Consider the following 23,773-nt stretch of genomic DNA (forward strand, 5'->3'; position numbering starts at 1 on the left):
GAAACAGAGTGTTGAATGTGTTCTTACCTCATGTCAAAACCAGCTTTAAAACACTCTAGGTAGCAGTATGGTTTTGAAACACGGCCTTGGCATTTAGTTTAAACTTCAGATAATATATACAGACGCTAACACACCGGGCGCAATTGCAGCTGGCTAGCAATTAATTTGCTAATTGGAGAGAATTGGGTTAATAATGTGTAATAAATACGATTTATTTACCACTTTACAGTTCTCCGCTATCATGTTTCCGAGTTATTAAAACAGACCCGCTCCAAGAGACGTATTAATATTCCGTGTCAGCAGCCACCAGTAAACGCTTTACCTTTCCCCTTCATAAACTGCTAACAGCACACTGGTTTCCTTTATGTTTAACCAAAGGGTAACGCAATGCGAGATGGTACCCTCCCACATACTGTGGTTTCCGTTTATTTTTTTGACAGCTCGTTCGGCCGTGGAAATAAAAACTACAAGTGAAAAGATTTCTTACTAATATTATTGAGATAACTGAAAATAGTCACATTTTTCTTATCTGATGTGATTCTTTTAGAAAAAAATCTAAATCATTAGATCCGTCTCAAAACCACACCCACACCTCCTGCCTGAAGACACACAAAGGTCCCCCTACCTCACAGAAATTTTGGTTCCTACCAACACTGGACATGTGTGTATTTGAATTATGATTGGCTCCCACCACCTGGGCTAGCTTTGCACTACCTTTGTCTCTTTTGCACTGTGTCCCAATTCAGGGTCTGCACGCTTGAAGTACGCGCACTACGCGTACTACGTACGGTGCGTACTATAAGTACGAGAAGTGCGGAAGTGATAGGCTTGTGAAATGGGACGGTCTAGCCTTCGTCGCGCTGTTCAGGTTGCCTAGCAACCATGATACTAACCGCGAGAAACGTCTCATACAGCATTGTGTGACATAAATGAAGGAGAAAAATGGTTTTTTGGTCATTCATTTTTGTTCTGACATCACTTTGATTAGTTGAGTATCTGAGGCCGAGACCACAGGACTAAAACATGATTGTTGGGCTTCATTTCTGTACTGAACAGTCATTTCAAGATTAGTTAGTAAATAACAATTAGCTAATGCTGTTCATGAGACTAAAATCATCTCACTGTGGTAATGTAAATATAATATGGCCAATATTACAGTATTGTCAGATTATTATGATATATATATATATATATATATATATATATATATATATATATATATATATATATATACAGTATATATATATATATATATATATAGAGAGAGAGAGAGAGAGAGAGAGAGAGGAAAGCACAAACTTCACTAATGTCACATAACTTTGCTGTTGGCCACATGTCGGCAATGTTTTAATGTTCTTAGTTATTAAACATTCGCACATAAATAAGTGACATCGTATTCAGTACTTCAGTACTTACTTTTGACAGTTCACTCTTGGCCGCTCCCATCTGTACCCACCACCGCACTATGAATTATGGGATATATGGGACCACGAAGCGTGCACCGGACCACGCTTGATATTTGGGGAAATCGACGGCGCATTTGGAGTATGCATTTGAAGTACACTTCGAATTGGGACAGCCGTCGTCGCGTGGCGGTGACGTAATCACACTTAAAATGGTACTTCAAGCGTGCAGACCCTGAATTGGGACACAGCCATACAGTGCCAATGATATGGGACACAAGTCATGGTGGATGTAATATGTGGATCATTGGGAAACTTCCTGTTTAATGCAGTTACTCCCCTCCACTGTGTGTGTGTGTGTGTGTATGTTTCTAAAATTAAGGAATGTGCAAAGCAAAACTTAATTTAACATCATACGTTATGTTAATAACTAGAACCTGTCTTTAGCAAATAGGTCTATTTATTGATGGAAATAGATTGTAGAACTTTAACCACACTAGTGCTAAATCCATCCAACGACCTACTGCATCCACCCACTGACAATGACCTAGGTTAGGTAACAGAAGCCCTGTGGTGTGCAATATACATAATTTTATTTAAAATATAATTTCAGGAATTTCATGAGTTCCTTTAAATTACTAATTTTGCCTCAAAGAAAAAAAAGATTCTATTTCATTAACCCCACAACAACTTTTATACATGTAATAAGAAAATGATGTCTATTTCATAATTTGTAGAACATAGTATAAAATTATTTTTAAAAACCAAACGTTAACGGAAGCTACTTGTGTAAGCTATGTTTTATCTCTGGTATTTCAAGACTATTTCTATGGCTTTTATTGTGAAATATAAGAAGAAAGGCGTTTTCACACCTGCGTGAAAAAGAAATCGGGCAGTGAAACATCTCGGTTAGTTGTTAGGAACACTCTGGAAGGAGGTGCTTAAGTTCTACGTCATTGAACAGCTAGAACAGTGCGAGGTACGTCCTTGTCCTGTAAGGTCATCATCTATGTCCCCTGCTGACTTCCTTCAGTCCCATCTTCAGCCTGGAAAGTTAAATATTAACATACCTCGAGGGCCGGTGTAACCTATACAATCCAACCTAAGGCTTTCTTAAACTATAACAACCTCCTTCACTTACACCTTAAAACATTACTGTAAATATAATGCTCTTATTGCAAAAAAACCCCACGAGACACTTGTGTAGTGTTACTTATATGTTACATCACGTTGCGTCAGGTAACACCATGTCTCTGCGGGTTCAGCGGCTATAAAGAAAAAGGGAAAACATAAATAATGATCTTTCACGGTTGCACGGATTTTAACACAATATGTAAGCGCTATATAGGTGATATCTATAATAAGGAGCACTTAGAATAACCACATTGGTGACTTTAAAAGTTTACGGCAACATTGTGAAAAGCGTCACAAAGAGGCACGAGTCGTTTTATTTTGAAACCTAAGTAGAAACTGCGTTCAGAGATAATCTAGGGAAGTAGTTTCATTTCCTATTAATCCCACTGTACACAAACTGACTGTAGATCAGCCAGCGGCACTGCAGAGGGCGCCGGCGAGCTCGTCCTCGATGATCACAAGTGAAAAGGACCTAAACGGGTAAAACCTGCTTCTAGACAAAAACCCACAAATTACTATTGTTATTATTTTCTGCATACCTATAATTTTTACGACCTAAAATATAACAACAGTTACATCATTTCCTTTATCTTAAAAAAAGAGAATCGGATTTTCCTAAAACCAAACCTGCAAGTTGATTGGTCAATTTAGGATTCACTAGCTTTATGCCCAAAATCAAAATGGCAGATACCGTAAAGTGTCTTATTATTGCGCTGTCACATAAAACGCATTTTAACTACAATCGAACCCCGTAAAATATTTTGCCTCACATTCACCTATAAAACACGATAAAGTCCCCAGCATAAAATCCTCGACGGAATTTACATTTGGGGGTTCACGTCCACAGGGATGTATTCATTCTGGACTACCTCGCGAGCGCCCTCTAAGAAAACAGAGATCCAAAGAGTGGGCGTTCTCGGAGACGATAGAAGTTCTCTGGTGTTTTTCGCGAGTGGCTTGCTGTATACCGGATACTGTAGCGACCCGTGTCGCTGCAGTGTTGCGCTTTCCTGTTTACGGGCGGGAAGAGCGAACGTAGCTGGGACTGTGGAGCTGCTGTGTTTAAATCTGCAGCACATTTGTTTTAATTCTCCTCGATGTTGACGGTTCGCACGTTTTAATGATACACGGGGGTTTGCGAAGTCGAGTGGATACCTTTTAAGTTGTCAGCTTTTCAAAAGTAAGGAGATTTTGTTTTTGGAGAGTGCGGGGCAGATGGAGGATCCTCCTGCAGATTTTGGTGGTGGCGGCGATGGTGCAGCTGCAGAGGGCCCCGTGGTGCAGGTGGCGGATATCTGCTGGCCAGCCGGGGCTGTTCCTGTCCGGCTTATAGAGTGGAAAGTCAAAGCCGGCTCTCTTGTTAACGTGGACTCCGTGCTAGCACTGTGTGCACCCATACCTCAGGAGAAGGGGACTGATGGTGCCAGGCTGCCAGAGAAGAAGGTGAAATCGGACCGTGCTGGAATAGTGAAGGAGCTATGCAGTCAACTTGGAGAAGTCATATCTCCCGGGTGAGTCACCCTGCTTGCTATAGCTCGTTAATGTTAGCTGACCTGTTCCCTGTTTGTGTCAGCTCCGTTTTGTTGCAGCTGTCTTCACGCTCATTGTACCTAAGCTAGCTAACGAGCTAACGCTGATAACCTGACGTTAGCTTGTTTGCTAGCCACGCTCAAAGCAACACAGTGAAGCGTTTGCTCTGACCAAAGTCAAGTACCGCAAAATAAACAAGCTGGCGTTTCGTCGGGGGGCTTTCAAAATAAAAGCATCGTGTTTTATAAATGTTGTTTTATCTTGCTTTTTCAGGAGTTGCGATTGTAGTGGAAGAGAAAGTTAGAAAACAATTGTATTTGCTAAATCAGAATTTTTATTAACGTACAGTAATGATTGAATTCACAAAGCTCCGCACTTTTGTTTTGAAGGCACGACCACGTGGTAGATGCTCTCGTGCTGTGCTGTTTGCCTTGACGCAGCCACTATCGCGTGCACAAAATTGTATACAAGCAGTGCAGATTGACAGGTAGAAGAGTGACCCTGGAGGCAGCCGTTATCCTCGTGAGCTTGAACCAGCCGTATATATATATACTTTAACGCGTATTAATTCACAGTAACGGGAGAATTAATACGCGTTAATAGCAGTTAATTACCAAAAGAGGAGATTTTGAAGTTCGTTTTAAATGGTTTGACCGGTCTTTTTGTGCTTTATTATGTATTAGCATCACTTTTTATGCGAATTATATATCAGATTTAAAAGAAATGTTCTGTTTTTGAAAACTTTACATTTAAATTCGACACCTTTGATATTAATACACATTCAAAGCTGATATAGTTGTTATTTGCTGTTAGGAAAGGGTCGTGTTGCTTTCAGGTACTCTTTGTAAACTCTTGCTCCCCGCTTAATCTACTGCTAGCTATTTATAGTACTTTTACAGCGTCTTATTATTACAGCTAAATAAAATGAATCACCTAACTATTACCTTTCTTTATATGTTTCTTTATATACTTGCATGTTACAGTTAATGAGAATCTGTGCACAGTCTCAGGCTTCAGTTTGCAAGCAAGTTAACTGCGTCTTTAATTATTTTCCTGTTTTTTCCTTTTTCCAGGGGCACCATAGTCAGAATAGAAGAATGCAGCCATCCCATTGTCATGAAGGGCTTATGTGCCGAATGTGGTCAAGATCTAACTCAGTAAATACATGCTTTATCTCTTTCTTTTTTTGTTTGTTTGTCTTTAACTTAAATCTTTGTGTTTTTCTGATCTGCTCATGCATTTCCCCCCCAAGAACTACAACTTCCCCCTTTTTATTACATAGATATATCTATAAACAATAAAACAAACTAAAATGGAACAGCAAACCACTCCATATAGGTTCATTTGGGATGGATGTCACGGTTGCGTCATTTCACATGCTGGTGGCAGAAGAAAAGGGGGAAAAAGTGAATGTAGAGACATTTATATTTTTGATACAAAAAGGCTAAGGTTACATACGCGGCATTAACCAGTTATATTTAATGTCTAAGTTACTTGTGGTCTCTCAACTCAAGCAGCCTGTTTGCTGGGAAACAGTCCTGTATAAATGGTAAAAAGTTCATGCTGACAGTGCCATGCAGGCACCGGGTGTAGTCGTGGTTCAGTTAGAGAATACTTTGGAACCTCATAACTTTGAAGCTCATACTTTTACTGAAATTAAACACTGACTGAATGGGAACAGCAATGCTTGCGATATAACCTGATTCATTTATTGCCATCAGATGGTGCCAGAGATCATATACAGAGTGCAGAGCTGCAGCTCTGGTCCCAAATCAAGCACTCGCACTCTGCAATTTTTCTTTGTATCACTTTGGTAAAGCAAGAGCATTTGAAGCTATTAATAAAACTCCAAAACACACCAAATGATTTTTACATAGACCCACAGCATCTGTGTTTTACTATAATTGCTGCTGCTGCTGCTGCTGTTGCTGCTGCTGCTGCTGTTGTTGTTGTTGTGAAATAAAAGCCTGGCTCTTTTTTTGAAGATATCACTGTTGAAGACAGAGTTTACATGATGTGGCACAGAATTGCCTCAGCAGGTGTCACTTTTGGATGTCATGTTAACATATTCCTGAAGTAGCTTGAAATGCTCACCACCACTTTGTAAGTGAGGTGTATTCTGTGCTCACTGCAAACATAACTGCTGTCAAGTGGAGCAGTTTCAAATCTGTATGTTTTTCAAAGCTCTCTTTTTATTCCCGGCGCAATATGTTCAAGGACCTGAGAGATGCAAAAAATGTGTGACGCCCACTCTGTTTTTCCTTCTCAGGCTCCAGAGCACAAATGGGAACCAGCAAACTCCCATCTCCACAGCAACAGTCTCCATGGTGCATAGTGTCCCTGAGCTGATGGTGAGCTCTGAGGTGAGTCATATGATGAAGATACGTGGAGGACTGGACTGGCAGGCCAGATAAACCTTTTGCGCGTGCGTGCGTGTGTGTGTGTGTGTTTTTTTTTATTGCAAAAGTCGAGTAGTCCTAATTCCGGTAAACATGACTTGCATCTTTATGATTGATTAATCAGTTAAATGTAGGTGACCACGCATTTGCAAGTTCTTGATTGGTTTTGCCAAGAGCCCTATTCCGTTAGTACTTACTCGGCTTGATTCAACGCAACTCTGTTCCAGTCGTTTTCCATCACAATCGAGTAAGATCTAATGCAGGTGCAGTCGTTATAGCAACTGCAGAATGTCCTGTGGTGTCATTTGTATGCGACACAAACACAACAACAATGATGCCAAGATATATCTGCTGCTATGTGGTGGTGTATGTGTGTGTGTGTGTGTGTGTGTGTGTGTGTGTGTGTTGGGGGGGGGGGTCACAGTGTTGTGTTCTTCTGTAGCCATTTCCCTTGTTGCTGGGTGTCACTCGCTTGCATACAGTCTGTTAATGTCACATTTTCAATTTGCCTCAGATCACTTGGAATCCCACCCGAGTACTGGTACCATTAGGTAGTACTACCACCTAATGAAAAACCATAAAAAGAGCCAAGCTGAACCGAGTAGGTACTAGTGAAAAAGGCATTGACATTGAGCCAATTCATTTCGACCTAAATCAGAGTAAATGTGCAGTAAACATGAAATAAAGTAATGTGATAAAGTTTTTACAGACCTCTGTGTTGTCCTGTGAAACTCTTAAGTGCACCCTGCGATTCAGTAGGCTATCAAACCAGTCCTAACAGTAATAACTTGAAGTAATTGCTAATAATATAGAACACAGTTGTTATGGAAGAACTGACGCTTTACAAAGTTGCTTCAGTTCATTGAGGTTTGCAGGAAAGGTGCAACTCCTGCAGCGTCTTGATTCTTTTCTTTTTCAGCTGTTCTGTTGTAGATTTGCTGCTTGGAATCTTTGTCCTGCTATTTAACAACGTTTCTGCCAAGCTTTAGCTTTTTGATAGATGACCTTATATTTGACTTTACAGTACTTTGGCATAGAGAGTACTTAATAGTCGACTTGAGGACTACAAGGAGCCCGAGACTGTGGTTGCAAAACAAGCTCAAACCTTCACACCTCCACCACTGTGCTCGACAGCTGGAATGAGGTGTTGATTTGGTTTTCACCAGACGTGGCTTTGTGCAATTTGGCCTTTGTTCACACATTTCCAGTGGCTTGTTCATATGCAACTTTGCAAATGTGTTATTTGTAGAGAGACGAAGTTTTCTTCTGGCAGCAAAATGCTACACTTCTCCAGTCTTCTTATACTGTAACAAACTTTAGCACGCTATCTGAGGCTTGTAGAGTAATTTTTTTGTTTACATTCTCTCTCTGAGGATGTGCAGTCTGACTTTGGGCTGAATTTGGTGGAACATCCACTCCTGGGAAGATTTGCCTTTAATGTTTTGTCTTGGGAATAATCCTTGTGGCTTCAGAACCAGGAACCTCAGATTGTTTGGAAATGGTCTTCTCACAGCAACAATTGCTTCTCTAAAATAAGCCTGACATCTTTCCTCCTTTGATGTTGTTAACGCTCATGTTGTTCATTCTCACACTTAACAGTGGGATCTGTGTCCATCTTTTATATACAGGCCATAGCTTTAAAAGCAGTGAGAATTTCATTTAAAATGAGAGCATAAACAAATGACCTGGACGCAGCTACTGTACGTTAAGTTTCTATCAAGCGCTTAACTAACAACTTCACACAAATTTAAACAAAAAAATCTTAACCATAAACCTTGAAAATATCTCTCTCTAATATCTCTTGCACCTGTGCTGTACAACAACACAACCTAGAGTGTGCAAACGTTTTTCTAATTTTCCACTCATTACCTTCAATCGCTCCCAACAGCAAGCAGAACAGCTGGGCAGAGAGGACCAGCAGAGACTCCACCGCAACAAAAAGCTGGTCCTAATGGTAGACCTGGACCAGACGCTGATTCACACCACTGAACAGCACTGCCAACGGATGTCCAACAAGGTATTGGTCTCCCCTCACACAACTATCACTGTCAGCAGGGTTTTTATTCTACCACGTCTTTCGATTTCTAGCAAAGTGCTATTTTGAAACACTCGTACAATGTAGCTTTTGTTGAACAGCCTCCGCTGTAGCAACAAGACACTGCTAGGATATCAATAAATGCTAAAATGATCTCTAAAAGTAAAGCAAATAAAAGAATCATAAAGCAGTCTGTAATGTAGCTACACATACAAACACACACTAAGCTGCTGAGCCTGCCCATGTATTTCACAAGTCCTTGTTTCCCATAAAAACAAGATCAAGGGGTTTTCAGTTTGTCAGCAATGATAATGTCTTTATTGACAATCTTTAATAGTGCATCCTGATACCCAACCCTGCAGCTTCTTTCTGACGTTTTCTTAATCTCTTGTCGTGTCCTTCAGGGCATTTTCCACTTCCAGCTTGGCCGAGGAGAGCCTATGCTTCACACACGACTTCGCCCACACTGCAAGGAGTTCTTGGAGAAAATCGCCAAGCTCTATGAGCTGCATGTCTTCACATTTGGGAGCCGCCTTTATGCACACACCATTGCTGGTAAGGAGCGTATTGTTTTACATGTTGCAGCACCTTTCCACTTTAAAGTTTGGATATGTATTAAATCACCTTACACTTTCACTTTTTGCATTTTGACACTTTGGGAAACTTTTCAACTTGTACTACCCGTTTGTGTCCATAAGAGGGGAGTGTCTGCTCATACTTTGTGTTCTAGCTGATGTTTTGTTGGATCACTTATCTATCTGCAAGCTGCAGTTGTACTTAAACTTTAAAACGCTTACTAAGCCCATGTAATGTCTCAGATGTTAGCAGGTTTCTTGCCAAGTTTGCAGATATTTACTTTGCACAGCGCTTGGCTGCTCAAAGTAATCCTGATGTTGCTTTCTATCAAAATGAAAATGTTTTACAGCTTTCTGATTCAGTAATGTTATATTGATATGTTAGTGTGTCTAAGCAGCATGTTTTTAGTATTCTGGGTGCAAACTTTCATCAGGCAATGAATAGTAGGGGCAGTCTCACTCTAGTACTGTTTTGCCTCCATATGATGAATATTTAATGCATTTTGAATTGGATTTTACTGCTGACCCTGATGCAGTGATTTGACATGTTTGAGATCAGCGCTCCTGCCGTTCACAGCTTTTGTTGTGGTTTAGCAGCCTGTACAGTGGCTGTCCTGTTTAGTCACAGTACATTACTGTCCACGTTTCTTGATAGACATTTTATTTTAGTAAAAATCCCTGGGAAACTTGGATTGATTGCATTCAGGAAGACCAAAGAAAAGGTCAAGAAAAGCTTGTCAGTTTAAGAAAAATATCCACTGTTGTCTTGAAGAAGTGGTTACAATTGCATAGATTTTAAAAAAAAAAAAAAAATTAAATCTGCATTTTTTTGCTTTTCTTTTTAGGCTTCCTGGATCCTGAAAAGAAGCTTTTCTCTCATCGAATCCTTTCTAGAGATGAATGCATCGATCCATTCTCAAAGACTGGGAATCTTAGGTGAGAATTTCCTACCTAAGACAAGATCGGTCGCTCACAGCTTAGTCTAGTGATCAGTCCTTGTCTTCTGTCTGGACTCTACTATACAGGGTTTTGTTTTAAAAACAAAGAGAAAGATTCGGGGTATGTTTCTTTTGGTTTTCTTTGGTGGTTATGTAAGGATTTGATTCTAGTATTTACACTCGGTTTCCAGTTATGTAACAAGTTGTTATGCTTCGCCTTCTCCTCTGATTGGCTGTGTTCCGAGTGCGTGGAGGAGAGACTTTACACAGGGGGCGGAGCATACAGTGAGACACAAGGTGAAACAGAGAGCAGAGGAGCAAAATAAGCGTGACAACAAAATGAGTAGAGAATCCACTGAGTAAAAAACATGAATAAAACATTTCTTTTTGTTCCGTTTTTCTTTTTTTCTTTGATTGTTTTTGTTTAAAGCAAATAATAACAAAAAACCCAGGAGCTGGTTAATCCAAATCATTTTCTTAGAGCCATTATCCATTTGTTTAATGTCTTTATTGTCATTGTTTGTTCATGTTTGTGCAGCACAAATGGTAGAGCTCTATTGTTCTTTCTCAGTGTCACTTATGAGTGGTTGCCAGCGATGCCTCTTCTTGGAAACCCAAAAGTGGAACTTTGATATAATAAATTGATGTTCCCCTTATTTCCCTGTAACCACAAACAACACTACTAGATTTTTAATGGGCTGTCTGTGTTGAGCATCTGCCATGACGCTCAGCAGTTTTACTGTTGTTTTGAGCACTGTCTTTCTTTCTTTCTTTCTTTCCTGGATAGAAACCTTTTTCCTTGTGGAGATTCGATGGTCTGTATCATCGATGACCGAGAGGATGTGTGGAAATTCGCACCTAACCTCATCACTGTGAAGAAATACATTTACTTCCAGGGCACGGGAGACATCAATGCTCCTCCGGGATCACGGGAAGCTCAAATGGCCAGGAAAGGTATGGTTCACCCACTCATCTTTGATAAGGTGATGTGTCCATCAAAAACAATCTGGACCAACAGTACTTTTATGCAGGTAAACACCCTGTAATGAGAATATTTTCTTCTTCCTGCTCCTTTTCACACATGGTTGTAGTGCTTTTTGATAGAAAGTGTGGTTGGTTTGTTTGAATTGTTGTACCAAGTGTGAAATAAATAAATAAAATAAAAATAGATGATGCTTAGAGAAGTTTAATTGGAAAACACACTATTTCATGGTTCTCTGCCTTTAATCAGAAATTTATGCCTGCAGTAGTGATGGGAATCTTTGTGGGAAGTGTCTGAGCTATAGTTGAGGGTCACTTCCAACAATCAACTATTTTATTTATTTATTGACGCAGTCAGATAAACGAGAGGTGAATTAATTGTCCAGTTTCAGACATTACATAGAATTCAATTTTATTTATATAGCGCCAAATCACAACAAAAGTCGCCTCAAGGCGCTTCACAGATACAGAGAAAAACCCAACAATCATATGACCCCCTATGAGCAAGCACTTTGGCAACAGTGGGAAGGAAAAACTCCCTTTTAACAGGAAGAAACCTCCGGAAGAACCAGGCTCAGGGAGGGGCCATCTGCTGCGACCGGTTGGGGTGAGAGAAGGAAGACAGGATAAAGACATGCTGTGGAAGAGAGACAAAGGTCAATAACAGATATGATTCAATGCAGAGAGGTCTATTAACACATAGTGAGTGAGAAAGGTGACTGGAAAGGACAAACTCAATGCATCATGGGAATCCCTGGCACCCTGCGTCTATTGCAGCATAACTAAGGGAGGATTCAGGGTCACCTGGTCCAGCTCTAACTATATGCTTTAGCAAAAAGGAAAGTTTTAAGCCTAATCTTAAAAGTAGAGATAGTGTCTGTCTCCCGAATCCAAACTGGAAGCTGGTTCCACAGAAGAGGGGCCTGAAAACTGAAGGCTCTCCCTCCCATTCTACTTTTAAATACTCTAGGAACAACAAGTAGGCGTGCAGTGTGAGAGCGAAGTGCTCTAATAGGGTGATATGGTACTACAAGGTCATTAAGATAAGATGGGGCCTGATTATTTAAGACCTTGTATGTGAGGAGCAGGATTTTGAATTCAATTCTGGATTTAACAGGAAGCCAATGAAGGGAAGCCAAAACAGGAGAAATATGCTCTCTCTTTCTAGTCCCTGTCAGGACTCTTGCAGCAGCATTTTGGATTAGCTGAAGGCTTTTCAGCGAGTTTTTAGGACATCCTGATAATAATGAATTGCAGTAGTCCAGCCTGGAATTAATAAATGCATGAACTAGTTTTTCAGCGTCACTCTGAGACAGGATATTTCCAATTTTAGAGATGTTGCGCAAATGGAAGAACGCAGTCTTACATATTTGTTTAATATGTGCGTTGAAGGACATATCCTGGTCAAAAATGACTCCAAGGTTCCTCACAGCATTACTGGAGGCCAAGGTAATGCCATCCAGAGTAAGAATCTGCTTAGATACCATATTTCTAAGATTTTCAGGGCCGAGTACAATAACCTCAGTTTTATCTGAATTAAGAAGCAGAAAGTTAGCGGCCATCCAGGTCTTTATGTCTTTAAGACATTCCTGCAGTTTAAATAATTGGTGTGTGTGTTATCTGGCTTCATAGATAGATAGAGCTGGGTGTCATCTGCATAGCAGTGAAAACTTATGCTATGTCTTCTAATGATGCTGCCTAGGGGAAGCATGTATAGTGTAAACAGAACTGGTCCTTGCACTGAACCCTGTGGAACACCATAATTAACCCCAGTGTGTGAAGAGGACTCTCCATTTACATGCACAAATTGGAGTCTATTAGATAGATATGATACAAACCACTGCAGTGCAATACCTGAAATACCTACAGTGTGCTCTAATCGCTCTAATGGGATATTATGGTCGACAGTATCGAATGCTGCACTGAGGTCTAGCAGGACAAGCACAGAGATGAGTCCACTGTCAGAGGCCATAAGAAGATCATTTGTAACCTTCACTAAAGCTGTTTCTGTGCTGTGATGAACTCTGAAACCTGACTGAAACTCTTCAAATAAGCCATTCCTCTGCAGATGATCTGTTAGCTGTTTGACAACTACTCTTTCAAGGATGTTTGATATAAAAGGAAGGTTGGAAATTGGCCTATAATTAGCTAAGACTGCTGGGTCTAGAGATGGCTTTTTAAGTAAAGGTTTAACTACAGTCAGCTTGAAGGCCTGTGGTACATAGCCAATTATTAATAATTATAATAATATTATTATAATTGGAGAAAAAGAGTCTAACTTAACATCAATGGTACTGAAAGTAACTGTAGATAATATAACATCTGTGTGATAATTATTGGTAATTTTTTTCTGTAATGATTAAAATTTTATTTGTGAAGAAGTTCACGAAGTCATTACTAGTTAACGTAAAAGGGATTGTTGGCTCGAGGTACTCTGACTTTTTGTCACTTTTCAAGGACCAAGAAGCTATGTCCTTCTTTTATACTGCTGGTCTTCAGAACTAATAACACTGACATCAACAGTGCTATTTTTAAATTTTTATTTAAAATTTAAAAAAAAAAAAAAAAAAACCTCTAGGTTTATTTTATTTATTTAGCATACTTACATGCCAAACTAGCACAACCAACTTATCTTACCCAGACAACCAGAACTATCAATGTTGGCATCCTGATTTCATTGAAGAAATTGTGAGTATCAAACACTTAATTTCTGCCGTCCTGCTGAGCTGAATTGTGATGCACCATTTTTCAATCACATTTTATTTATGAATAAATCAGAGACCAGGTGGTGGTTCAATATTCTAAAGCAATATAGTGGACAAAGCTCTGAGGCATTCGGTATTGCTCTCAAATATTTATTCCCCAGTAGATCTACTTTTCTGTTTATATTATAAACCTCACTGATTCAAACACAGAAGATTTCAGTCATATTTTCTATTAAAAAAATTTAAATATGATAAAGATTGATCTTAAAATTTTAATGATGTTTATTTATGTTGTGGTCCAGCTGAAGCTTAGCCTTTTGCATGGTTAACTGATATATCACTAAATATAAATTAATAAATAAATAACAATATAGGAGCTATATATATAGCTATATATAGCATGTGGGTTATATCATGGGTGAGTTCCAGTTACATTAAATGAAAAGTTCTTGCTCTTACCACGCAATTGTCAACCTTTCTAAGCTTGAAATGCATCACATAATGTCAGAGTAATTGGTTCTTTGTACTTTGGAATATATCAGCCTTTGTTGAAAAGTTTGTTTGTTCACTATTTAATTTGCTGAATTCTCTTTCTGATGGCTGATGCACACTGGCCTGCCTCCTCAGATTATTTCACTGCCCTCTCTCGTCCATCCAGCCCTGTGGGTCACAGTGATACAGCACGCTTGTTTGAACAAGGAACCTTATTCAAAGTTTGCAGTAGATCTTTCTATCTTATTAAAATGATAAACTCCTTTGCTTGAAGAAAACATGACAACCTAATTCCAAATTTTTCTTTTTTAATTCTGTGCTGCTGATTGGTTAGCACAAAGCGAGTTGCTTTCACCGGAGTGATTCAGTGTACACAAGCTCAATTTGTCTTAGAGGAAGACTCTGCTCCAAGAGGTTTTTGCCAAAAGGGGAAATTGGAACAGCGCTTCCTGAGCAAAAATCTAGGAGTGTGAAATGTCAGGAGGGTTATTAGTGAGAAGTTTATAATTGGAGGGCAACAGACCTTCCAGAATGCATTAATATAAAACATGTAACCATCAGCTCGAATAAAGTTATGTGGGTTCAAAAAAAAGGAAAATGATGCAGGATAAAATGGTGCAGAGAGAATTGCCTGCATAGGGTTTAACCACACCTGAGACATTTTTATTGCTCTTCAACATGTTGCTCTTCACCAGGGATTTCATACAGTCTTGTTCTTCCTCTACCCATGTGTGTTCTGGTACCTAAATTTAGCAACAATGGAATCATTAAGGTAATCGGTACTCAGTAGTACTAATGTAACTCAGTTGGTAACCAGGTTTAATACCCACCCTACTGTTGGCAAATGAAATGATGTGCTGACATGTCCCAAATATCTTTAGCATGGTGGAAGTGAAGAATAATCAGCTAGCTTGCCACATAATCCTCGAAATCGTTCCACCAATAATGAAAAAACACTTTAGACCCAATCCTGTCCTGAAATACACCACCTCACCAACATGTGAGTTTTGTTAGGAAAGTAAGGCACATGTTTGGGGGGCAAAAATTAAAATAATATACTTGGAGTGAGATGGGGAAAAATATTAATTAATGTATTGATGGCCCATTTCACTTTTTTCATAATGGACAGAATAAAAAAACACATTCCATCTTTCTATGAATTTGTTTTATGATCAAAGAATTTTATAAACTAGCACAGTTCTTTTTTTTCATTAGTTCATTACCATTTTGTTGCTGTCAGTATTCCATTACTAGTACTGCAACTCTGTACTCTGCACAACCTCTGTTGAGCACATCAGTTGTAGAAGATAATCTTTGATGACCACTGGCAGCAGCTAAGTCCTTACTCGCCTTTTTAATTGTTGTTGTAATTTTTGGGAATCAGAAGCTGATCTCACTGTAGCCCCACCTCTAGGTTCTAATTCGTGTGTCCTTGAATACTTTTAAACTTCGATGTGTTTTTCCAGCAGGAGGCTCCTCGAGTCGACCAGCAGAGAGCACAGAACAAACAGGGACGCTTGGTGTCGATGAGCAAAATAATGGCCTCAGGAAAAGGGCAAAGGACAATAATGTTTCCAGAAAGGAAGAGTCCATAGCACCTCAGTCTTCTCAGGACATGCCATCAAAAGAACGGACACACCCGACAGCGGATGAGGACGAATCGGGACAAAATAAAGGGTCAGAGACTGAAACAAAACCTGTGGAAGAATCCAAGGACACCCAGAGAGATGAGATTACAAATGTTAAGGAAGATGATACAAATGGGACGCGAGAGGACAAGGAAGGTGCAAACTCATCGGCACCAAGACACGAGTCCAATAACCTAGACTTTGACCTTTCCAGTGACAGTGACAGTGACTCCATTACAGAAAAGCCCCCCTCATCAGAGAGTGACGGTGAAAGTAGGTCTGGCCAGACAAAGGAATCTGGTCAGGAAGGAACCACGCAAGAACCTGCTTGTAAGGATGGGGCAAATGAAGAGGACAGTAAAGGCAGAGCTGAAGGTGAAAGCAGCTCTGACTCACCAGAGCCTTCAGTTCTTCTGCCTGACCCCGAGCTCGGAAATGGCTGCTCAGATAGGAGAGAGCCCGAAACAGAGTCCCAGAATAGTGAACAGTCTGGTGTTACCATGGGCGAGGAGCTGCTGGATCAGAGTATGGAAGATGATGAGGAAGAGGAAGAAGAAGCTGATAATGACCAGGACGATCATCTCATCTATTTAGAGGAGGTGCTTGAAAGGATCCATGCAGAGTATTACGCCCGCTATGAGGCATACTTGAGGAAGGAGGCCTCTGAAATTCCGGACATTCGGAAGATCGTCCCAGAGCTGAAAAGCAAGACACTGGAGGGGACGACGATAGTATTCAGTGGTCTGTACCCCACTAACTACCCCATGGAAAGGACCCGTGAGTACTATCATGCCAAAGCGCTGGGGGCGAAGATCAGCAAGAATCTGATTCTCAGTGCACAAAATCCCAATCGGACAACACATCTCATCGCAGCAAGAGCCGGTATGTACAGATGCATGCTAGTTAAAGTATAGTGTATAGGCTTTGCTGGTACTGAGTGGTGATGTCGCAAGTTACATGTACTGTATTAAAAGATGGATGAAGCCATAAGCGTGAAGCAGAGATCCCTTAAACCTGGGACGCATAATGGACAACAGGGGGCTATCTCATTCTCAGTTGATTTATTCCTTTAAGGAATATTTAATTAATGATGGAGTGATTATGGATATAATCACTAGTTTCAACCCTACTTCTTAATAGTTGTGCATAGTGTTCTCAGCTTTAGTTAAATCTGACAATTCAGTTTTTATGGGTTTATTTTCAAGCGTTTCCAAAAAAGAGTGGATTTCAAGTGCTGAACGCCTGCTACCTTTCACTCTTTTTCTGACCTGTTATTTAGCAAGATATAGTTAGTGATTTTCTTTAAGGTAACAATATGCTGGAACTGTGTGATTAATGCAAATTATGGTTTGCTAATGGTGACATTTGGTGAATGGTGAATTTAAGAAAGCTCACGTAAGGCTTGTTTAAATGTCAGTGAATACAGTGTCATTAGAGTTGATGTATCGTAGAAGTCAGGCATGCAGTTAAGCAGTGCGCTGGTGTGATGAGTTCTGGTTAAACTTACAAACATGGTTTAGTTCTTTGCATCAGTACCAATGAAGCTGCAGCAGCATGCTCTGTTTGCCGAAACAGCAACTCAGTAAGGTGGTTATCAGTGAGATTAGATTACACTGACATGCATATGAGCATGCATGCAAGAATGCAACATCAATGAAAACTAACATTTAGAGATGTAATGACTAATGGAGGAAAAATGTATTGTCATAGCTATACAGCTTTTCTTTATGGAAGAAAGTGTTTCCCCAGGAATGAAGTGCATACGTGAATAGATATGAAAGTTTGTTTTAATGTTGTGCTAAAAATAAAAACATACAGATTTAAGTAACATTACTTGAGTGAAATGAAATGAATACACTTTGTTTTTTTCTAATTAGACCTACTGAAGTGAAAGAAACATGTTTTTACTACATCATAATATTACAGTGTAAATACTGGACATTTTGAGTGTTTTCTCCCAAATTCTAAGAAAAGCAAATCAGATATTTTGGTTTGTTGGACAAATATAATACAGGCCTGTTTTTCATGACACTGAAAATGTCAGAGTCCCTTTACCCAGCTTGGAAATTGTAGATTCACAGCTTCCATTGCCACCAATCAAGTTTACCATGTGAATAGAAGCATAGGAAGTGGCACTGTTAACCTGGGATGCAGTCCTGCTGAGAGCAGCACTTGGCAATCAGTCACCTCATACATCACCAGGATAGCCTGAGATGGAATATATGCAGTAGGATACTTTACTGGAAATAACTTCTGAAAATGCCTGTTACATTGACTGAACAGCAAAGTGGGCAGCCATGACACACATCCTACTAGGGTTAGTGATTAAATAATCATAGCTTTAACATCTGTGCCCACTTAATGACATGGGGTACAGCAGGAAGCTGTTTATGTCCCCCACGTTCTCCTCCATTGAACCTGTCCATCAGGACTCTGTTCTTTGATGGGCCCCTAACACAAACACATACAAACTCTGAGTTAAGTTTTATTTTTGCTGTTAAAGCTGTTAAGGGTATATGGTATCAAAAAAATTGTCAGATCAATCATTTTAAAAGTTCATTTTGAGTCAAAAAAAAAAAAAAAATTAGCCACGTGGATTTGAAGTGGCCATGGCAACTGTGACAATAATCCTGGCAGTCTCTGCCATTCCAGCTTTGCTCTAGACTCAGATATCTCAACAGCTACTGATAGACTGTAATATTTTTTTCAAACATTAATGGTCATCAAAAGTGAATTCTAATGCATAAATCTGCGTGTCTGTCATATTGGTTTATAAACAAAAACTCAGCTGTACTTGTTTAGTTGCTCATCATAGCTCCATATTGTTATTCTTCTTCTACTTAGCGTAGCTTTGCTGATTCACAGTTTAAATTATAAGAGATATTTATCTTAGCCTGAGCTTTGTTATACCTTTCTTTTTACAACCTCCATATTTGTTGATGATGACTAGATTTGGACATTACAGATTTGAATTCATCACTCAGTAAGACCTGTTGTGGTTGATTTTCAGTAAAGATCAAGTTTAATTTTTCATACCTCAGCCTTTTTTTCCTATTTCATCTCCTTAAGAATGGCTCCTTGAAAGCCATCTTTCCACTGAGAGCATTATTTGGCTGTTTTACATTGGACATTTAAATTGTAGAGATTAGTTTGTTTTGATACATCTTACTTTTGTAGCTATCAAATAGTAGTATGTTGACCAGGATGTAAATAGATCTGGCAAAATACAGCTGAATTGCAGCTTTGCTCACTTTACACTTGATGTACAAGCATTCAGCTTGTACATCAATACATCAAGTACAAGTTTCTGCACTGAGTAATTCAGTCTGATGTCTTTGTGTCAAACGTCTGTAGTGTTATTCAGCACTTTATCAAATAAAACCTGACTTTTAGGAGTTGTATTATGCCCAGATTTGGCAGAAAAAAAGAAAAATGAATGGATGGTGACCCCAGTGGTTCCAAGAGATAGATCCTTTGTTATCTTTCAAAAAATATTGACCAGGTAATTATTTTCTGCTTTCCAGTAGGGAAAGTGGGATCATCTATCTGAATTATTCAGCAGACGCAGAGTGAGTGCGTGTTTGGTAATGGTTTTCGATTGTAAGGTCAAAACTCGTTCGCGTTCTCTTCCATCTCTGTCATCCAGGCACCGAGAAGGTCCGTCAGGCACAAGGTTGCAAGCACCTCCACGTTGTCAACCCAGACTGGCTCTGGAGTTGTCTAGAACGGTGGGAGAGGGTGGAGGAGCAGCTCTACCCACTGAAGGAGGATTACTCTAAGACAGCACGGTGAGGATGTTGTGATCTTATGGAAACCAGCAAATTGATGATTTAAAGCGTACTAACTGCAGAAGCCCAAAACTTCATTGACTATTTTTCTTTTTCCTTTTTATTTTTGGTCTGATTGAAGGAGCAACAGTCCAGCACTTCTCCCTGACAATCAGGGCTCCCTGCAGAAACCTATTTTCCACCCAGCACCCATCCACCCGAGACCTCCACCTGCAGCTCCAGAGGTTCGCACATATGACTCCGTAACAGGGAAACTGATTCGCAGGGGCCCTCAGGTGTCCCGTCCATCAGCCTACCTCCACACGGCAGGATCTTTGTTACTCTCTGATCCCAGAGAGCAGTCTGGTCTCAGGTACTGTAGGGCTTTACCGTGAAATAAACAATACTTTGTGAGGGATTATGGGGGATCATACACCATGTATGATGCATCATGTAATATACCAAATTACACAACCTCAATGCAACAACATTGCACCAGTTTATTAGAGCGTGGAGCGCTTCTATCAAAGTATTAATAATCATATCATTACATTTTAAATATGTTGGTTTTCCATTTCTATAATACTGCCATAAACTAGTGCTGAACTCTGAAGCGTCTTATGAAAGTACCTACAGTTTCAGAAAAGTGGCTCAGTGTTTCCACATTAAGCCACTCTGCTTAACGACAACTCTTTTATATTAGATCTTCAGTGTACTCCTTTGACCCCTGAGTCTCATTTAATCTTTACCTTCTTTGTAAACTAAAGCAGCTGCTGGTGTAGTGATAGTCTACTCCATGAATTACCCCCGTTGGAGATGTATAGCTTCCTTAGCCATCAACTGAGGAATAATAAAAAGGCTCCAACACCCTGTTATTGTGTGGACTGATGGTCTTTGATGGTCAGGGATATTCATCAGCCACAGAGGCTTCACCTCCCAGACAACTCTCCCACCTTGTATTGTTTACATTTTTGAATTCGGGGCAGTCAGATGTTTTCTCCCTATGCAGTGATCAGAATTGCCAGTCACGTCCTTGTTTGACAGCAATAATGTGGCAGGTGAAAGAACGGCTTCACAGTTCACCTCTGATCTGTCACTCTGTCATTCATCAGTCACCCACATTGCCGGTTTGTCATTGGGATGCCACATGCAGACGCTGACCTGCATGCTTTATAATAACGCCAGAAAATTACAGACTCCAACTTTTAATAGCAGCTCAAAGTGTTTTTAAGTTGAATATATCTGTGATCATACTCTGTAATTAATCATCTAAAGCGGAAAATTGGCTCATTTTATTCATAGATTAGAGGCACTATGGAGTTTTCAGGAAGTTGCATAACCTTGGATTGAATCATCAAAGAAGATCTGCTCAATTAAGCACTGCCAAGAGGAACCGTAGAAGTTTGTCTTCCCATTTGCATCTACTGGGCCCTCGTTACAGAGAAGAAAGCCTATCTGTGTTTTTTGTGACTGGTCGACCCCTTTTACTGCCTACACCTACCTGTCTATGAGCTGATTATGTACAGTGTTTGCAACCTAATTCTGGTGCCTGGCATTTCCTGTAAATATCACTTTAACATATACAGCATCAAAAATAACATGAGAAAAATGTGACAGAAAAATGATAATGATACTCTTTGTTTTTTTTAAAATTCATCCTTGTGGCTGGAAGGTGATTTGTTTGATTCGGTTTGTTTTTCTCTTACCTAAATTTTGAAAATCTTTGTGTTAATCTGCATCTTTATAGAAATGAGAAAAAGTGTAATCGTCTCAAAGTTCTAAAAGAAATGTCACAAACTAATCCCGATGTAGATATCCTCTCTGATCCTATTTTTATTTTTATTTTTTTGAAGAGACCTTCCCTGACTTTGTTGGTTGCCTCCAAAGCATGTGGAATAACTTCAGTGTGAAGGATGCTCGATGAATTGTCTGTGAAAATCCAAAAGATGTGACAATGCTTCTTTTCAGTTCTCCCAATCAACAGTGAGAAATGCTAACAGCAGCTTAGAAATGGATGCCAGTAATCACAAACGTCAACAAGCAGCAAGCTCCCAGTGCAATAAAGACTCCAGCACTCACGTCGCATAAGGCCAAAAAAGACATTTTAGCTTTGGCTTTAGATAGCCTCATTACTCAATGACATAGTCGCTATGGTTAACCAGCTAATTATTATGTAAGGCATCAAACAAATTCATTGAGTGAGCAGGTAACCTGACATCACATTTGCAAGAAATAGAAATATATTTTACCCCTCAGGATAACAGTATGTTGGACTTGAGCAGGGCATTCAGTGAAGGGTCAGTTCGTTTTTCAGGATCAAATCCAGCCTGGAGCTGTCTTTCTGATGTTTAGGGTGATGTTAGCTTGCTTGCTAAAACGGACAAACTACAAGTGATTTCCCTAAAATATTTAGTTGAATAGATAAGGTCAGCTAAATCATCCAATTTCATGTGCTGGTCTAGTAACTTAGCTGGCTGTTTTGCAAATAAGGAATTGGGGAACTAACCATTGCCAAATTTGTGCAGCATGCCTACGTTATACCCAGCTGAACAACGATACCTTACTTCCTGACATTATGGCAGTATGAGTGGAAAAGCTAGCTTGCATGGTTATTATGGTAGTATAATATCAAGCTGCAGATTTTTTTTGAAACAAGTAAATTTGTTAAAGTGACAAAGCAATTGTGTAACTAACATTTTGCTACAGTAATAACAAACATGGAGGTAGTTAGCCAGCTCACTGTAACATGACACCTGACCCAAGCATACAGTGTATACACTGGTCTCTGGGCAGGCAAGTGCATCTATAAAAACATAAAGTAGTGAAATATAATAGAACATAACGGTGTTGTGTATTTCTCATTAATATTCAGGCCATTGTACACTTTCATGTGACACCTGAGCAGCACAGCATTTAAAGACCACAGATGCCATTAAAAACTGTTTTTCTGATGTAGTACCCACTACCAATTTCAGAATAAAATGTAGCTACCACATTTGGACAAAGTTATTTGTATTTTCAGTGTTTCATGTTTGTTTTATACTTGTGTACCTTAGGGGAACCTCACAGAGTCAGCAAGACGAGGGAGTAGAGTCCAGCCGAGATGATGAGCAGCCTGGACCATCTCGGCGGAAACGACAGCCAAGCATGTCAGAAACAATGCCGCTATACACTCTCTGCAAGGAGGACCTGGACAGCATGGACAAAGAGGTAAGGACGGACGAAACGTTCAGCATTCGACCTGGTGGCGTTTGAGCTAGACTAGGGAGTCTACAGAAATCTGTCATGTTTAATGAGTCTGTTACACACATTCAAAATAGGCTTTTGCGCCAACAGTGACAGACACTGTGAAAAGGAAAAGTTCTCTGTACAAGGAATGAGCCAATTAAATAGTTTCATTTCAGCAGTGACTTTGAAATACATTTCCATACCATACTCACAGCAGGCATCTACCTGCAGTGTTATTGCTTTGCATTGGATGCAGGAATGGAAATCAGAAACTGGTTCTCCAAATCTAATCCAGCAAAACATGTATGCCTCTGAGCTCATTAGTTCTTTTGATAATGTCACCACATTTGTCAGACAGTTATGCACTGCAAAGGAGGGACATCAATTTAGAAGTGGAAATGCTGCACATATTTCAGCCCTTTTCTGCTGTGTTAAAAAAAAAACCATTTGCAGTTAAGAAAAAAAAAATAGGACTACAGATAGGACATTAATGAGGGAATTGTAAAAAAAAAAAAAACAAAAGTTAAATGTTATCAAATGGTAAACATAATGGAACCTTTCACAGCAGTCAAAACGTCAGCAGCACATCCTTAAACCTTTCATCCGATGTTCAAATCTTTCCACGGACTATTACTTCTGTCTGCTTACTGCATTTTGTAGTTTTGGCCTCACGAGGCAAGTGAAGTGATTACTAATGTCAGGAAGCTCAGCTCCCTCTTTGGTAATACTCTATAATGGAATTCTGAATTTTTCTAATGCTTCAGCAGGGGGGAAAGTGCAGAGCAGATCCTTGAGATCTGCCAAGAGCCTCTCGGTGGGCGATTATTCTAGTGAAAGAGCTATGTGGCTTGTTCACATGGGGTACGACAAGCCATGTTTGAAGTGAGGTCAATGGTGGATTATTGCGATTATTTTCTTTTGCATGTAATGATAATTTCTCACAGGAAAGCTGCATGGG

The 23,773-nt window shown here is 39.8% G+C and overlaps 2 protein-coding genes across 7 annotated transcripts in view; one reads left to right on the forward strand and one right to left on the reverse strand.

Moving 5' to 3' along the window:
• adck5 (aarF domain containing kinase 5) overlaps nt 1-3,805 on the reverse strand; it is a 12,985-nt gene extending 9,180 nt beyond the window's left edge. Inside the window, exon 1 of one of the 4 annotated variants that reach the window (XM_085148761.1) lies at nt 3,693-3,805. Coding sequence is in view for 1 of the 4 variants with exons in the window: in XM_085148760.1 (XP_085004886.1) it covers nt 220-243 (24 nt within the window). In the remaining 3 variants the exon portion in view is untranslated. The other 3 variants (XM_085148760.1, XM_085148763.1, XM_085148762.1) reach the window with 3 other exon arrangements.
• Nucleotides 3,753-23,773, forward strand: part of ctdp1 (CTD (carboxy-terminal domain, RNA polymerase II, polypeptide A) phosphatase, subunit 1) — a 97,703-nt gene continuing 77,682 nt past the window's right edge. For 2 of the 3 annotated variants that reach the window (XM_085148757.1, XM_085148759.1), the window contains exons 1-11: nt 3,753-4,048; nt 5,141-5,224; nt 6,337-6,430; nt 8,355-8,483; nt 8,906-9,056; nt 9,922-10,012; nt 10,802-10,968; nt 15,659-16,702; nt 19,467-19,608; nt 19,730-19,960; nt 22,644-22,797. In XM_085148757.1, coding sequence (XP_085004883.1) covers nt 3,753-4,048; nt 5,141-5,224; nt 6,337-6,430; nt 8,355-8,483; nt 8,906-9,056; nt 9,922-10,012; nt 10,802-10,968; nt 15,659-16,702; nt 19,467-19,608; nt 19,730-19,960; nt 22,644-22,797 — 2,583 coding nt within the window. The remainder of the gene's footprint in view (nt 4,049-5,140; nt 5,225-6,336; nt 6,431-8,354; nt 8,484-8,905; nt 9,057-9,921; nt 10,013-10,801; nt 10,969-15,658; nt 16,703-19,466; nt 19,609-19,729; nt 19,961-22,643; nt 22,798-23,773) is intronic. The other variant, XM_085148758.1, reaches the window with a different exon arrangement.

The sequence above is a fragment of the Neolamprologus multifasciatus genome, chromosome 22 (assembly GCF_963576455.1).
Source record: "Neolamprologus multifasciatus chromosome 22, fNeoMul1.2, whole genome shotgun sequence".
In the NCBI taxonomy this organism is placed as follows: Eukaryota; Metazoa; Chordata; class Actinopteri; order Cichliformes; family Cichlidae; genus Neolamprologus; species Neolamprologus multifasciatus.